The following is a 17,795-nucleotide window of genomic DNA, read 5'->3' as shown; positions in this document are numbered from 1 at the left end:
AAATGGAGGGTGGGGGCGGGGGAAAGAAAGCTGCAAGAATTTGGCTTCTCCCGCACCACGGGACACTAGAGAAGGCGGTTTTCTGGCATCTAGTTTAAAAATGTAGTTACAATAATTAAAGTTTGATTTGATTAAAGAGGAGCTATTGACTCTCAGTAGCTGTCAGCGTATCCTTATTCCCAATGTCAAAGGCTACATCATTACATTTAGGAAATAGGTAGGGTCTGGTGGACAACTTCTACCTGAGAAATTTTTGTGCACCTCAAGTGATAGAACTGGACGTTGTCATACAGCTATTATTAAATAGGAATTATTAATTAATGAAAAGGATGCATCCATTAACAATAAGGAACTTACATTTGTGGAACAGAGCCTCCTTTGTAATGCCAGTACTGGAATCATTTCGAGCCCAATAGTGGATCCCCTGGTAAGCCCTGATGATGCTACAGTTAACTAAATGGACACATGTTGGACTTCAACTTGGTTTTGTGGCAGAGACTAGGGTCTAAGTCCCTGTGGCTAGAACTGATCATGTTTGACAGATCTTCCATGATTGTATCTGATACTGTAAATGGATGTTCCATCTTAATGAAAAAAGACAAATGAGACAGTATCTTCTATTGGACCAATTTCTGTTGGTGAGAAACAGAAAAGCTTTGGAAAGAGACATCTTGTTTCTCTTACCAAGAGAAACTGGACCAACACAAGATTTTACCTCATGAACCTTGTGATTCTAATATCCTGGGACCAATATGGCTTCAACTGCCTCCCATCTTCGTGTTAGTGTAACTCCTCCAATTCTTCACCATAGCTCAGCTCAGCTCACTGTGTGTTAAATGGTTTCTCCTTAGTGCTTCACAACTAAGTGCAAGCAGTAAACATGGCCACCCTCCATATTTCCCAAACTTTAGATAACAGACCACCTGTCATGTGCAATCTTATCACTGTAAGCAGCAACTCTGTGGAGACAAACTGACTGCACTCATAGAAAGAAACACCCCAGGTTAGAGCAGTGGCAGGCAAGATGCAGCTTTGGGCCTTTTAATCCAACCTGCCTCCACAGCAGGGATCAATGCTGCTCTCTGCAGCACTCTGTGCTGTGGATGGGAGAGAGCTTTGCCAACTGCCCCACTCCAGCAAAATCTCTCAGCTCTTACTGCCAATAGAAACCAGCCAATGACAGCTGAGAGATTTTGCTGGGGGGGGGGGCAGGGTCAGCACATGAAGCCCCACCCTACCCTGCCCTGCCCCATGCAGAGCCACATGGTGGGGGGCTGGGACTGCTGGCAGGCAGGGAAACATGCCTGAGCCTGTTGGCTGAGAGCAGCTTAGGTTAGCACCTCTCGGCAGAGCTTGCATGTGGCACCCCCACTCCCATGCACTCCAACTCCGTGCCAGATTCTGAACCCCCTTCCCCAGACCAGAATCCTCTCCTGGAACCTGCATGCCAATCCCCTCTCCTGGGTTAATACCCAAATCCTCTGTACTCTCCTCTGCCTGCCCCAGGTCACAACTCCCACTCAGACCTGCACCCACTCTTATATCCCTCACCCAGGCCAGAATCCTCTCCTGCACCCATAACCTCTTCCAGACCCTGCACCCCAGTCTCCTGCCCCAGATCACAACCTCCCCCTTCACCCAAACTCCTCCTCAGGTCATATGCCCCTTTTCTGCACCCCAGACCTCTGCACTAATGTTCCTTCTGTACCCAGCCTCCAAATCAGACCCCATACTCCCTCCACAGAAAAATGCAGCCTTTGACCACTTAATAAAATCTTGGAATACCTCTCCCCCTATTAAAAATTATTGCCCACTCCTGGGTTGGATGGTTACGCCACAGAGAGCAGCAATCTTTTTGAACTATAAGATACTTATGAAAGATTCAGAAATCTCTGCACACAAATACTGGTTTTAAACAGCATGTCCTTATTCTGCACTCAGTTAACAGTCTCCAAATGAAGAGCCAAGAAGGAAGCATTTCATACCTAAAAGGGTGTTACAAGGAGGAGGGAGAAAAATTATTCCTTTGGCCTCCGAGGATAGAACAAGGGGCAATGGGCTTAAACTTCAGGGAGGGAGGTTTAGGTTGGACATAGGAAAAACTTCATAACTGTCAGGGTGGCTAAACACTGGAATAAATTACCTGGGGTGATTGTAGAATCTCCATCGCTGGAGAAATTTAAGAATAGGTTGGACAAATACCTCATAGGGATGATATAGGTGGTGCTTGGTCCTGTCGTGAGGCCTGGGGAATGGACCTGATGACCTCTTGAGGTCCCTTCCAGTTCTAGGGTTCTATGATTCTAAGAGCAATACTGTGAACCTCCCGCTCGGGATGCTTATAGAAAAGCAACGCTTTCTGCTTCATTGAAGAGTTTCATACTGGCTGCAATGCAAATGCAGCAGCGTCCACAGACAGCTCCACATGCAGTTCCATCGGAGCTCAGACTAATTTCATAGTACAGGAGACCTTCTTCAGAGTACAAAAGAGCATATTACCCAATGCTCATTGCGTAAAACTGCCCGGCTGTTAACCTGCTATCTACAGCCCACTGTAGAATCTCTAGTTTAAACCACCTCAAGCACTCAACTTATGGAGGATTTTTAACACAGAAACTAAAAAAACCAAAGCCAAACATATCAGGCATATTTAAACTTCAGGATCAGTTGCCAATTCTGATTAATTCAGGATATTTTAAATGCAAAGTCGTCTTCCTTCCACCTCCCCAGTAAACATACAGACAGAATTTATCGTACTTATCAATGCATTTTTTAATGAGCCTCTCGCTGCTGTATACAATTAAATATAGTTCTGATCCATCTAAAAGGACCACATTCCCTGCCCTTGCACTGTTTTTTATTGTTTCAGGTGTGTTATCATTCCCAGTTGTCTCCAAGAGAGATGCTGCTAGCCATTGAGCAGAAATCATTGGAAAAGACGTAAGCAAAGAAATCCTTTTCTGTATACACAGTATTTGTAGTAACAGAGAGAAAACCGTGCTAGTCTATCTACTATCAAAACAATTTTTGTTTTGATAATATATAATATTTGTAGTGTTATGCAGATTTTAAAAATTTTATTGGGAGTGTTTTTAGCCACTTAAGCTCTATTTATTTCATTGAGAAGCATCTAGAATCCATGAATAGATGAACTGCAAAGTAATATGTGCAACAAGCACCCACCCCCCCAATATAAATAAGGCTAGAGGCTTACCCTATATTGCTCAGTTCCTTGTGAAGGCTCAGGGCAGGGTATATAGTGGGTGAAGGAGTAAGGTGAGGGACTCAGAGTAGGGGATAGAGAAAGCAGGGGGTGGTTGGCTGTGGTGCCCAGGGCTGCTCCGTGGGGCTAGCTAGGCCATGGCCAGCACGCAGCTGCTCTGAGGCTTGCTGGGAAGCTGGGGTGATGTGCTTGCTACCCACTGTGATCATTCTGGAGTATATCTGTCCCTGCTACTGGAGCTCTCCCTTTATGTCTGATGAGAAACAACCCTGTTCCACGCACATGCCATTGTCCTGGCACAACCAAACTCTGACAGTGCTTTAAGGCAGTGGTGAGCAAGGAGGTGGGGGGGGGGGGGGTGAAATTTTACAAGCAGGACACAGCACGATCGGTTGCTGGGTCTCAGGCTCATCTGTCTCATTAAAAATGCTGGCATATGTTACTGTTTTTATATATTTGCATTCACATTTACATAACGATTAATAAAGTTTTTACATTCTACAGACTTATGCTCTCCTACACGATGAAAGGGTTTTTTTCATATGAACATAACCAAAATTTCTTTTGGTTTCGATTACATTAGACAGGTTGGGGGGTGGGGGATGGGAGGAAGGTGGGCTGCTAATTGAAGGGATTTAAAGTGGCGACCACTGTAAAAAGTTTGCTCACTCCTGCTTTACAGCATGATAAGAGGAAGCGGTGTACTACATTTGGTGGGCCTAGTTCTCACTATTCAGGAAAAAGTTCTAAACACTCAGACAGACAGACAAATGCACATTTTCAAATACACAACAGACAGATAAATGCCAACAACAACTTTCTTGCCTCACGTTTACCTTCATATTGCAAGCTAACTCCATCAGCTTCTTTGCATTTTCCTCTGACCGATATCTCTTGGGCAGCTGTACGCGGAAGAACTTTAAAGCCCCTTCAAAGTCTGTCAATAAAAGGTCATCCTTGCTCGTCTAAAAACATTTGTAAAGGAAACAATATTTGTAATGTGGATTTTTGAAAAATAGCTTCACTAATAGGTGGTGTTAAAATGAAACAACTATTTTGTTAAGCTCCCAATAACCTATATTTTAACCTTCTTAAAATAAATGTGTTTCCACTTGCACAATAGGACATATTCCACATATGGCACAGCTGCAGAGGCAAAGCATGCCAGTTACCAACAAGAACAATATAAGATCTTTGATAGTACATTTTGAAACACAACCAGAACATGATGTGTATTAAATGAAACAATGTTAAAGCTGAATACTTACTTTTAATAATCCCAGTGCAACATTAAAAATAACACTTATTCCCTAAAGACAGAAAGAAGAAAAAAATGGGAATAAATAAATGATCTCCGTATTCACAAACCTTCACAAGAATCATTTCAGGATTCACAAAATCCCCACAACCTTACAGCTACGTATTTTTACGTGTTCCTATGAAAATGTGAATGTGGCATAAAATTGTAAGCAGTAGTTTCATCAAATCAAAGCCCTGGAGAGTAAAGTCGTGAGTAATATAGCAAAAATCCCTTATGCACAGCACTTTACAGATTGCAAAAGGAACTGCCTCAAACTCACACTCCACTCACTCAGTTTCCCTTTACCTGATGCAGGAAGCCCGGCTGTATTGTAAGAACTCATGGGCCACAGATGGCCCAGAGACCATGAGTTTGAGACCCCTGCTCCAGACTCTAAGCTTTTTTATGCAAGAAGATATAAATTAGTATTTCATACAATTGCTAAATCATCTTTCAAAAAACCAATTTAAGTCAATGCAATGGTGTCTTCCTGAGTCTGCAGACAGCCTCAAACAATAGTCTTGAAGCATGAACTCCAATATACGAAGGTGACAGTTTAAACAACAGTCAAGTATAGAGACTAGCACGGCTCTCTCTCTGTTACTCTCTTATTTATATGTGTAGGGAAAAAAACCAAAATAAACAAAGCAGCCCTCTAACATCTTTTAATACACCCAAATACAAACCACCTCCTTCCCCCACTTAAAAAAACCAAAACAACAAAAAACCTCAATGGGCTTTCGTAGTCTGACACCACAGACGACAAGGTGTCACAAATAGTTAATGCTTCTCCAGTCTCTCTACTCCCTTTAGTCCTGTGGCAATTTACAGACTAACGGATATTTTGGAGCACAGGCTTTCGTGCAAAAGACCTGCTTCATCAGATGCATGAGTGGGGGGGTTCCTCCTCTGGATTGAAGACACAGACTAACTCCGCTACCCTCTGATATTTATACTCCCTCTGCTGTAATAAATGGTCTACTAATTAAAACAAAGTTGAATCCTTTCCCTTTAGTTAACATTGTTCATTTACCCCCTTTATCTGAAGGGATAAGGGACTTTTTTTCTTAGACTTTTCTGATATTGGAAACATTTTATAACTCCATAGACAGGAAAAATGGTCATTCCCCATACGCTCCCCTGCCAAAAATGGCTACAGAATTTAAAAAGAAATACAGATAATAAAAACTGGAAATGCCAAGAGTGTAGCAAACTGGACTTAATCCCTTCCATTTCTACCATTCTATGAAAACAGCAGTTGTGCTTGGGGGCATACAATACTCTGGCAAACAGTTTAAGACTGGTGCAAGATTTCAATTTGTCTTTCCAACCTCCCTATTCAATGCTACATCTTTTAAGAATCCCATCTTATTCCAGGTTATATAAAAGGCTGAACCCACTCACAGCTCAAGGATCTGGGAGCTCCACCTCCCATATGCTATAGTCTTTTATTGACATTACTGATTAAGGGCTTGGGTTGTTTCCTCCAGCCCTTGTGCTTCTGAGGTTTGACTTCAACAATAACAAATAAAGAGCAAACTTGCTTCTATCACTTCCATTAACAGCTACTGCTGTATTAGAATACTGCTCTAGATTTAACATCCAATTAAACCTCTGGATTTCAAAAGCATAGGAAATTCTTTGGAAAAAACCCGACTTGCTCTTGAAGGCAGCCCTATGCTAATTATTTGGCTACTTATTAACTGAACTGAAATTTTTTTTATTAAAATAACTGTTTAATTATTTAAGTGTTCCTTTTATCTAGACTATTTTAGCTCCCCATGCAACCAAGACATATGCAAATACTTTTTAGATAAGAACTGGTGCTTATTATATGAAAATTGGTAATCTTATTTCAAACTACTCTATTTTCCTTTCCCACCACCCAATATAATAGTGTTACTTCTTTTACTGTCTTAACATTACAAAAAATTAATATGAACTCATTTAATATTTTTGAGACTTAAAATGTGTTGATAAACAGAGCTAATTTTGCAGAGACCACTTTTCTGTCATTACTGCTTTTGATTATACTAGCATCTAGAAAAAGCGAGCAGCAGGTTCCAGAGAAATACAGCTATGTGGGGCAGCAGGAAGCACTGACCAGGAAATTGATAAAATGCAGCAATCTTTAAACAAAAGAAATAGAGCAGAATCACACTAATGACTAGGAGATCCACTGAGAAAACAAGAGCTTTAGTAGTTAGCAAGTAAGCAAACAAATGATTAAATGCCCCCCCCAGGGCACTGCGCTGCAAAATGTGCTCTGCTCATTCATGTTTCAGATTTAAATTACTCCCAACATATTGCTAACTATGTTTTTTTTAAAAAAAGGCCATCTTAATACATGATTTCACTACAAAGAACTTTGCTGTTAAATATATGCTGAAAAATTGAATGAAACCTCAGTGTCTTTGGAGGGATAATGATCAACCCTATGAGATTACCAAAGTGAATATTAACAGAGAGGGCTGTAAATGCAGAATACACCAGTACTCTAGGGATATGGTAATGTTGCTTATTACATGGTATTTGCACACACAAGCGGCAACAAAAACAAAAGGAAGTACTTGTTAGACCTAAAAAACTAGCAATGTAAAATTATTTCCCACATAAACACAAAGCGTTCTTTTCATACACAGTTACATCTGCTAAGAGACTGCATGCACAAAATTTAGCTTCTCTGGCCTGTAACTAAAATGTAGAATGACAACAGACACAATGGTGTTCTATGAAATAGGTGACTCCTATCTAAAACCAGAAAGTGTCATGAACTTTAATTCTATAACATCATAAAAATGCTGGGAAAAAAACCCACTTCCATTTCTGCATAACAGTTTTTATGTAACAGTTTGCATTTTTAAATGGAAAATTGTAATTTGTGCCTCAGTTGTCCAGTGCTCAAAACCAGTTATGAACAAAGAATGTAATTAAGTTAGACTTGATAGGCAGAGATCATTGGAAGTTGTTACAGGAACAATGTTGTAAAAGTATGTGTGTAATACATACCTCACATAACAGCAAGTCAATAATATGGAAGACCATGTAGAGAGGGAATTTGGCAGTAAAAAGGGTTAGAAACCACTGGGAGGCATACATGTGGGCTTCAAGGCTGATGTCCAGAAAGTGGTTGTAGAGGTCAGGAATATACTCCTTAAAAAAACACGCTCATTAGTTTCGGTTTCAAAGAAGCTGTTTATATTTATTATAATTCTCAAGTTTACCAGAGGATGGTACAGCAGAATAAATATTTACTATTATCCAACGGTATGCTGCTAGTAGCAACTGGAATAAATACACCAAGAGAAGTTCTTTTTCTGAAATGATGTTTGTGCACAGCTGTCCTCTATCTTAATCAAGGGTATAATAAGAATGGGTGAAAACTATTCACTTTAATAAAATGCTGCTTTGAAACAACTAAATTTTGGGTTTTGCAAGCCCTTACCTGTTCAAGTCAAAGCAATCTGGATGCTTACCTGCATGAGGCGTTCCAACTGATAAAACTTGCAGTGCAAATCTTCAAAGTTCTGTTTGAAAAGTTCCCTGAGTCCATAGTCAAACATGATTTTGACCAGAACACTAAAAGCCTGCTCTTCAGGCATCTGTGAGAAAGAACAAATCTTGTTGACATTTTTATGTTATTCTATTTCCTTCCTTCATCTTGCTCTTTCCATCAACAACTGGTTTTTAAAATAGCTAAGGATACTTGCACACATCATGACAACTGGAATTAGCAATGGGATCTTACGCCTGTTAGGTGTGACAAATTCCTTCTTTGTTTCCCCATTTAGAAATACACCATTCAACCATAAAGGTCCACAAGAGTTCTGCTTCATGTAGCAGCTACGCCAAATTTGGTCAGTCTTCCAAATCAAATCATACTCAGCAGACTTTGAACCCAATCTCTCCCGTTCCTCAGTGCAGTCCACTAACACAGGTCAGACACGCAAGATGCTTTTACAGCATCACCACATGATGACAAACTAATAGCAGCATTTTTTAGTTCTACTTCTTAAAAATGCCTTTAGTATATTTGATGATCTTTTTAACCAGGCCGATTACAAAAAGGGAAAGAGTTATTTACTACAAACATTCAGATCTGGTAGCTCTCTGCACCATTTTAGGACACTTCACTCTCCCCCTCCTGCAAGCAGTTGAAGACGAAATATCATTACTTGTCAGCATTTATATACACTTTCTTGGCACCATAAAGCAGATGGTTTCTTTTCCTACAGCAGTAAAGACTGATTCTTCAGGACAACTACTTGTTCCTGTAAAGGTCAAAATATCCAACTCAACTACTCTATTATTCATCCAAAGATGCATTCTCTGAACTCTGAAAACTTTTTCAGAAATGTTCCCCTTACTGGTGGTGCGAGACTTGCAGAAACTACATTTCCCTTTATCGCTTAGGGACTGTAGGCTGTGAACAACAGTACTTTCTCCAATAAGACAAGGTAACAGGAAGTCAAGCACAGCCTTTACCCTCATGAGGAGGCTCAAATAACAAGAGAAACAAAAACTGTGATTTTTAAGTTGCAGCCTTCATTTTAACTGAGTTAATCATCAGAAGCAACAACTAACATTAAAGAGCCAGCTCTAAGAAAGTGCATGAATGGTCTGTTTTTGCTTCAGTGAGTCTCCTTTAATCCAATGGGTGCCAAAAAGGTGGGCAGATTGCATTTCGGCAGATAAAAGAAAGCTTATCTACTAGTCAGCAGAGTTCAATCCCATCACCAGCAGAAAGAATAAACCTTAATTGATGGCTGGGATCAGAATAGTGCTGAAGAATTAATTTCTCCATCAGTTAAGTATTTTATTATACAGGTTACCAAAGCATTACGGCTAGACACCATCAGTCCATTTAACGTTTGTTTACAAAGAGCATAGCTTATACTTCTGTATCCCCCCAGACTTCACAGAAGTATGGAAAAAATACTACTTTGCATGTAGTCAGCACAAAAATGTTTACATGTAGTGCTGAATGGTAGCAGCAATTACTCAAAATTGGCCAGTAGGGGAGGAGTGCAAGAATATTACAAAATCCTAACAGGCTTAGAATCTGCCGTTTCAAACACAGACATCTGACAAAAAGCAGACATTCTTAACAAATATACCTAAAAATAGCAGGTAGCTGAAGAAATTTTTCAACTTTTTCACATAAAATGTTTCACACAAGCATGAGTAAGTCTCAAAAACTTTCTACTCAGATGTACTTGAAGTGTAAAAAATAGCAGCTAAATTGTTAAATTCAGACCACTCACTGCTTAGATACATAAGGGATCATTTCTGTAAGCACAAATTATTTTAATATTTGATCACTAACATCTAACAACAAACAAGGTTTAGAATATATAGCCCCAAACAAACATATTGTAATGTTTAATAATTATAAGTAACAAATTTGCACACTATTAACATGCTACCAAATACATTCCTGTTTAATCCAGAAGGCCTGGCACCCATGGTTTGTACCTATGATCAGTACCAATAAAAATTCTTCTATATTCTTAAATTTAAATCCTCTCACCCCTGGGTACCTTTACAAGCAGTTCCAGGGGTGGCCCAAACCCTGAAGTTATTCCTATCCAGACAGTCTTCTTTGTAGAAATGAAGCAAGATGGGCTTAAGACAACTTGGGATAGAAAGGAAGCTAGAACTAGAAGGATAATGGAGTGAACTCTGACCACAAACTCATTAAAGTCCTCTGCAGCACCAGCAAACAGAATATGCTCCTCTTTCCCCCAAAGTCTTAATTATGGGCAAACATACATTTGAGCAAATAAGCATGAGACTGCAGTAGTACGGTGACTCTGAAAGGAGTTATTCTGGGTGAACTTGAGCACTGTTTTGTCAGAGGTTTACAGCAACCAGGAGTGTGCAGACTTACATGCAGAAGCAGCACGGCAGCAAGAAATGACTGGCCTTGGCAGTAGCCAATCTCTTCATCATAGACAGAATAGGCCTGAAAACAGAATCAATATTTTCAGATGTACACTCTCCCTCGCACATAACTGCATGAGAACAAATGCAAGATTAACCCAAAGAAAAAAAGTCTTCTGCAGAGCAGTTGTTGGTTTATTGCATGGCACTGGAATGTCTCCAGACACTAACTCAAGCTGAAGGATGCTTAAAGTACATTCAATCACTTTTCTAAGATTACTTTTACAGAACAACAATACCGTGGTTGCAACCAAGGTGTGAGGAGATTATGAACTGCATGAACATGAGTGAGTAAGGTGTAAGACAACTTCTCCATTATGACCAACAGGCAAGTGGGATTTCATATTGCGCAGGAGTGCCATGGAGACATTTTGTATGCCGTGTAGCTGTAACCGTATCAATCCCTGGATATTAAAGATATGATGGCAAGGGTAATATCTTTACTGGAGAAAGTTTGAGAGTTAGAGAGGGCAGGCTTTAAAGTCACATAGAGCTCATCTTCAGGTCATTTCAACATGAAAACATTTTAGTCTGTATCAAATCTCACGTGTGGAATACTCTCACACACTACTGTGCTGGAGACAATGCAAATTCATAATTGGATAGAAATTCTAAAATATTTTATAATAGACACAAGATGTAGCTTACTCAGTTACAGGGTCATCTCAAATGGGGGTGGCTTTTATGGATATATAAAGGCCTTATTTGGAGACAGTCTTCTTTAACTTATCCTCAAACTGCCACAGGTATCCAACAAAAGTATGCTAAGAAAGATACCCAAGTGTACTGGTTAACTTTAAAGAGCAGATTTACCCTACATGCAAGATGTTGGGACATGATGTTCCTCAGTGTTACCGAGTTCAAAGTCTATGGAGAATTCTTCCCTGGGATACATATATTTGGCTCAAAAGGTCTACACTAGGAATAGGGTGCATGCACATGTACACAGTATTTGGCCTTGCAATTATGGCATATACCAATTTTTGTTGGCTGACAATCCCAATCAGGGAGATGGCTCAGAGACTATCAAGATCAGCTAGTCCCCACTTATGGATTCTTATGCCCCACATTAGCCTCTACACAGCCCTGACTCCAGTCAAATTTGGACCCAAAGACATTTTCATATCCTTTAGCCCAAGGATTGACTTTCATCTGCCAATCAAGAATCATTCAATATTTTTCCTACTTTACCTTTAGTTTGTTATTTGGTAGTTATTTTCATATTGTACTCCCACCTATGCGGGGAGAAGTCCTTTTACAAAGAAATGCATTACAATCCTGTTTTGCTTTTATTGCAGGATAAGATGCTTAAGTTCTAAAAAGACAGCATTACAGTGGCAGGAACTCTTCTTGCACCTGATACCATGTCCACATGCTCAGCAATTACATCTAGAGAGGACCTGCCAGACAGACACAAACCCCAATTGAAAAGAGAGAGCTGCTTAAACAGCTTAAACAGCTCCACATACCGAGGTGGGGAACCTAGGAGCAGCAGAGACATGTCAGCTGCTTCCAAGAGCAGCAGGCAGCCTGCTTTAGTCCCCTTAGTGCTGCTCAACCATAGCTCATACCCCAACCTGCTGCCCCAGGTTGGAACCCCTTCCTGCACCATAACTGAATCCCATAGCCTGCTCCCCAGCTCCCTCCCACATACAAACTCCCTCTGAGAGGCTGCTCTACCCCAGTCTTGGGTCTCCACCTGCACCAAAACTCCTTCCCAGAGCACGCACCCCATATCTCCTCCTGCACTCCACTCCCATGCCACAGCCCTGAGCCCTCTCCTGCACTCCAAACTCATTGGTCCAGCCTGGAACCCCTCCTGCACCCCAATCCTCATTCCCACCCTAAGAGCTCACTGTACCTGGCCTACTGCAGGGGCAGAGCCCAAGTTTCTGTCCCCACTGGGCTGTGTATGACACACCACTGATTTTTTTTTGTGATCAATGGTCCCAGTAGAAAAAAGATTCCCCACACCTGCTATACAAAATTCATCTGGAACTAACATGGGTAAAATTAATGTCATAAAACAGAATTGCTGCTGAGAAAAGAGATACTGACAAGGAAAGACTAAAGAGAATGTTTGGCTAAGGATCATCTTGAGCATCTTAGTCTGCTTCTAAAATTAAGATCACATGGAAAACAATCACCACCAAGGAACAGAGGGGTATATTTTCATGACGACTCTGAAATCACAGACAGGTGCAAAGAGTGTCAGTCCAGTTCCTATGCTAGCCTAAGAGTGAGCTCACCAATATGTTACTGTGGCAAAATATAATGGATAAAGGACTCCACTTGGAAAAATGTAACTGAAGTATTTTGTTCTCAAAGCATTTTTACGGCAACTTTTGCCATTTCAAACGGCTGCATTTATGCCCAGGTGTTGTGGTAAAGACAGTCTTTTACCTGGTTACCACATGTTTGATTTTGGTGTTAATTACCCCCAAGAAATGCACAAACATCTCCTTCTGCCCATGACAGTCTCCTCTGCATAGCTCATCATTTCTACATGATAAACTGTGTGCCATGAATTTAAGCTTCCACATGCAGAAATGTCACCTGAGAGACAGCACACGTGAAGACTATTTAAATACCCAGCAAGGAGAGTGGAAGATACTCTGGTCAAACAAGGTAATTAGATTAAATAGAAAACAGTCATTTTTCGTTGGGAATTAACTTCTGCATTTTAATGAGCACTTAAATGGGAGCCTGCTGCTTTATAATGCTAATGAGTGATGCATAATTATCTTCAGCTCTACCAATATCTAGATCCTTTGCAAGATCTAGCTCTTTGGTCCACAATATCACGTGTTATATTCCGAGAACACATTTTAAAGAAGCTTTACACTAGCATTGATTAGGGTTGCATCTCAATCTTTAAATGTGATGGACAGAAATGAGGTCATTCTCCATTTGTGCAGTGCTCTGGTATCGACAGGAACAAAATATCAAAACTGTGCAGAAATATTTGCATTACTGAACTGCTCAGGTTTTAAAGGTTTTGTGAGGCATAAAAATTAGATGCCTACCTAAAAACAGTGTATTCTTCATTCTGCACCTTTAGTCTAGCGTGCTGCCCAGTGATCCTATACTAACTGAGCACCTAACAGGAATGTAAAATCCTGTTTAATTGGTTAATCAGTTCAGTGTTAACTTTAACTAATTAAATGGCTGGAGAGGTGACTGGGGGAATGAGGGTCTGCTCTGGCTGGGTTGGAGCACCCACTCCCCGACCTGCAGCAGGCCCCGCCAGGCTGCAGCAGCCCCACTGCCCAGCCCCAACAGTTATCCATAACTGGCAAGCCTGATCCGTTTAAGATGAGGTTTACTGGTTAACCATTAACATCCCTAGCGCCTGACAGCACTGACTACAGACAGGCAAAACACAGGTCTAGCTTCCCTCAATGCAACTTTACACCCACGTAATAATTATGACCTGCAACCTTCCTGCTAGTCCAGAGCCAGGTCACTCAAGGCTCTTTGGCTGATGCACCTCAATCTTCACCTGCAGCTCCAAATCCCCCTCCTTCAGCACAGACTATAAATTCTAACAACTCAACTGCAGTTTGGTTTAGTTTCTTGTTCCCCCCTGGAACTAAAACTTCAAACACTTTCGTACAGGACAGACAGCCACGATGAAAAAGGTTCTAACCCAGTGAGCTCATTAATAAATTCTTGGCCACTGTTTCTAGCTGAGCGCAAGCACCTGGCCACACAAAGCATTGTGTGTCTCAGAAGAAGCAGCGTGAGAGATGCACAGAAATATGGGGATAATCAATCTCTTGGCTTAGTTTGCTCACATCATGCTGCCTTCAGCTCCAAAACTAGGCATGAAAACCGTGTAGACAGTTGAACCAAATAAGAAAGAAATATCATACATGGAAACGTCTCCTTTTGAAGAAGATGCTACCACGTGATCTGCAGTAGGCTCACTCCTGCATAATTTATGGGGAGGAGGTGATTGACAGCTTCCCAATTCCTACCCCAGACAAAAAAAAATCCATTCATCCCAAACACAACAACAGAGGCAACCTAAACTTATTTTGTATGAGCCAAAAAACACTTTTGAAGTTGTGGCAACTTTTAAATTCAACTGAGCATATGGAAAAAATAAGCAAAGAGGAACATGACAAATTTAAATCCAACATCAATTATGATGAACAAAATGTATATTGACCAAGAACACCAAACATGAGGTTATAAAATACCTTGCATATTTTGTATAAGGAGTCTTGACCATCTCCCCCTGTATCCTTAAAATAATCATGAGCTGGGAACGTACGATTGATGTCCCGTGTGATTGCACTGTCCTGCGGAGACTCCTGTTAAAACAAGAGCATGAGAGAAAAACATGTATGTCAAAAGGGGTGCAGTTTAAAAATCAGCACAAATCGCAGTGTCCTGAAATGAATGGTTGACAGATGATCAGTGTAGGCTTTGCTCTTCCCTTAGTACGGGGCAGGGTAGACAGTCAACAGCCCAACCATCTCTGGTCACAAGCAGGCAACCTAAGGAGGTTTGGGCATGACCAGTGCTTAGCTATGAGACTGCTGAGAAAAACACAAATCAAGACTTACACGATGTGGTGGTGATTCAGTCAACAAAAAATCTTCCTTTTAAGTCTATATTGAGCCCAACTGCCACTACACAAATTTTGCTTCCTCTGAGGTAAACTGAGGGTGCCAGCCAAACACTCTTTGGTAACTGCAGTCTGCCATGCTAAAGTGCATCCCCAGTGTAGACTGGAGAAGTTATTTTTCACTCCCGCTCAAAATCCAAATCATGATCAGAGCAAAAATAGACAAACAACAGGATCTGAGCCTGGGCGGGACATCATATCACACCAAAGGCAGGCCACGCCCCACTGGCTGCTCACAGAGGTGCCACATCATGGCTTCTGGATGTGGCAACCCTGCCAGTATGAGGACCTTGCTACAACCCTCAGAACCCAGCACGCAGAAGGAGACAGAAGGAGACTGCAAGCAACAAGAGCAACGGGACGTGAAGGAAACTGAGAAAATGGCCTTCTCAAGTTGGATCAGAGCCCAACAAAGCCACTCTGGCAAAGGAGGTGTCAGAGTCTGGGAAGGCTGGGGAGGCAGAAGCTCTTTCCAAGATCTGTGTTTGCACCAAGAACAGCATTCATTCTCTTGGGGTGGGGGAAGAAGGGCCCAATATTACAATGCAGTCAGGAGTGGCTGTTGAACTGCCTAATACCTGTGTATCATAGGGCAATACTTCCCCATAAGAGGAGGCCAGGCCAATCCACCTGCACCCTACCAGCTGACCCAAACCAGGCTTTAAAAGAGGGCACCTGATGGGGGGGAAAGCAGGAGGTCCAGTGACGCAGAGGTCATGAAACAGCCTAAAATGTAAAGTGTGAGCTGAGAAGCCTGCTTTGTTTAATTCAGGTCCCAGAAAGCAGACGATGGGTGTGGCAGCAAAAAATGAGGAACTGGGGAACCCCTAAAAAGCATTTCTCGTGCTGGAAATGCTTCGGAAGTGCTATGCTAACCCCACCCATTTCTCCATCATATATTCCCCCAGCCCCCAAGAGAACAAGACTCAGAATGCTTTCCCTCCTTACCTCTCATCTCAGGGTGCTGGAGTAGGTAGCAAGCAAAACTAAGCTTCAGAACTATTTCATGAGGGAGCAGACGCTGTATCCTTCCTCCTGCAATTAGACCACAAGGCCAGAAGGCAAGATTCCTGCATTCTGCAGCCTCTTATATTAACAGTATTGTCTTATGGTTTCCTGGTGCTCTCCTGGTCTGGCAGCCTGTATCCACCTGCTGTCTCCTGTCCCATACTTAGATTATAAACTCTCTGGGAGTAAGGACAGTCTCTTTGTTCTGTTTTTGTACAGAACCTAACAAAATGGGTTTCCAGTCTATGACTAGGGTTCCTACGCAAACATGAACAACAGGCGTGGGCACTTCAGTACCAAAAAGAAACCAACAAAGTGGATGGAATTCACAAAAAAAAGCAACAAACAAGATAAAAGGACTCTCAAAATTGATCTGAGGAAGTTAGGCAAGTCCTGCAATCTATGAAGCCATCCCAAATTTCCCTAATGCACCCGCATTTATGCTAAAATGTCCTGCCAGACTTGTCAAGGAAATTCCTCGGCCCCAGCCAGGATTCCCACGGCTGGGGCATGTCACACACAACCCTTCTGAGAATCTGGCAACCCTAGAGGAAGTGCAAAGTGAACATGTGTAGCTTGGCTAAATGCTGAAAAAGTATGGTGACAACTGGTGGCGGGGGGGGGCACAGCGCTATCAATATTTGAAAGATGTCACCAGCTAGAAGGGAAAGGAATCTGACAGTGTAAGATGAGGATCACTGAGAATTTTTTCCACCAGTGCAATCTATTAGGCTGCAAATACCACTCAAAGAGGCTGGCAGTGACTTCTTGAAACATCCCACCCTATTGCTAAGTGTTGCTCTTGCCAGTAATGGGTTAGGAGGGTTTTGCTCATTCCCTAAAGCAGGTAACTTGTTACTGCACCTGGATTTAAGGGAAAGAGAAAGGATATCTGTGAAGAGAGGCTCTAGGATGTGTGCTGAGCAGGCTTGTGGGAGGAATTACAGGAGTAGCCAAAGCCTAGAAGAATGTCTGAACTGATCTATGCAAGAGGGTTATTTATTAATAAAGCTCAGCACAAAAAGAGGTGAATTTGTATTCCACATACTCACTTGGCATTCCTTATAGAGCAGATTGGGCACGCACATACTTCCACCTACAGCTGTTAGTAAACCCAAGAGCAAAGACAGCTGAACTTCTTGAGCTGTTCTGCTTTCTCTCTTTCTGACACCTCATTCTGCAAGCCATTCCTACTGTTAAAGCTGAAGACTGAGCAAAGAGCACTGCAGAGAAAGCTGACTATGCTTTGTAAACTGGGAAGCAATATAAAAAGGTATGCTTTAGTTTTTAATACTGGCAAATAGTGTCTTTTAGAAGTCATTAGAAATGGCTCTGCTCATATAGGCCTTCCTTTGTACAGAAAGTGACAGTAAAACATTATCATCTTTTAGAAAAGAAACACACCTGGAACATAAGGGTAAATGAGGACAGGTGGAAAACGAGGTTGGAAGCATAGCACTGAAAAGAATTTGTGGCTCTCCGAATCCTCAAATCAGAAAAATGAGAAGCCTTTCTTGCAACAGTCACCAGTATGCCTCGGACAGCCAAGCATCTAGTGCTTTGCGGATGGAGTAAACAACAGTAGTTAGTACCCAGAAGCTGAATGCACTCTCTCAGCAGAACCACGTGGGCCTCTGGTGCTATTACACAATGAGAATCACTCACTCAAGCTCTCTTCAAAATGG

General features: G+C 41.6%; 1 protein-coding gene across 1 annotated transcript in view; it reads right to left on the bottom strand.

Moving 5' to 3' along the window:
- Positions 1–17,795, bottom strand: part of RABGAP1 (RAB GTPase activating protein 1) — a 108,076-nt gene that overhangs the window by 15,003 nt on the left and 75,278 nt on the right. The window contains exons 14-19 of the mRNA XM_075015805.1: positions 14,672–14,785; positions 10,414–10,488; positions 8,000–8,125; positions 7,533–7,676; positions 4,492–4,533; positions 4,060–4,188 (exon numbers count right to left, since the gene is read on the bottom strand). Of these exons, the coding sequence (XP_074871906.1) occupies positions 4,060–4,188; positions 4,492–4,533; positions 7,533–7,676; positions 8,000–8,125; positions 10,414–10,488; positions 14,672–14,785 (630 nt within the window). The remainder of the gene's footprint in view (positions 1–4,059; positions 4,189–4,491; positions 4,534–7,532; positions 7,677–7,999; positions 8,126–10,413; positions 10,489–14,671; positions 14,786–17,795) is intronic.

The sequence above is a fragment of the Carettochelys insculpta genome, chromosome 21 (assembly GCF_033958435.1).
Source record: "Carettochelys insculpta isolate YL-2023 chromosome 21, ASM3395843v1, whole genome shotgun sequence".
Taxonomy (NCBI): Eukaryota; Metazoa; Chordata; order Testudines; family Carettochelyidae; genus Carettochelys; species Carettochelys insculpta.
Note: the sequence above shows the minus strand (reverse complement) of the source record. Positions and strands in the feature narration are given on the sequence as shown.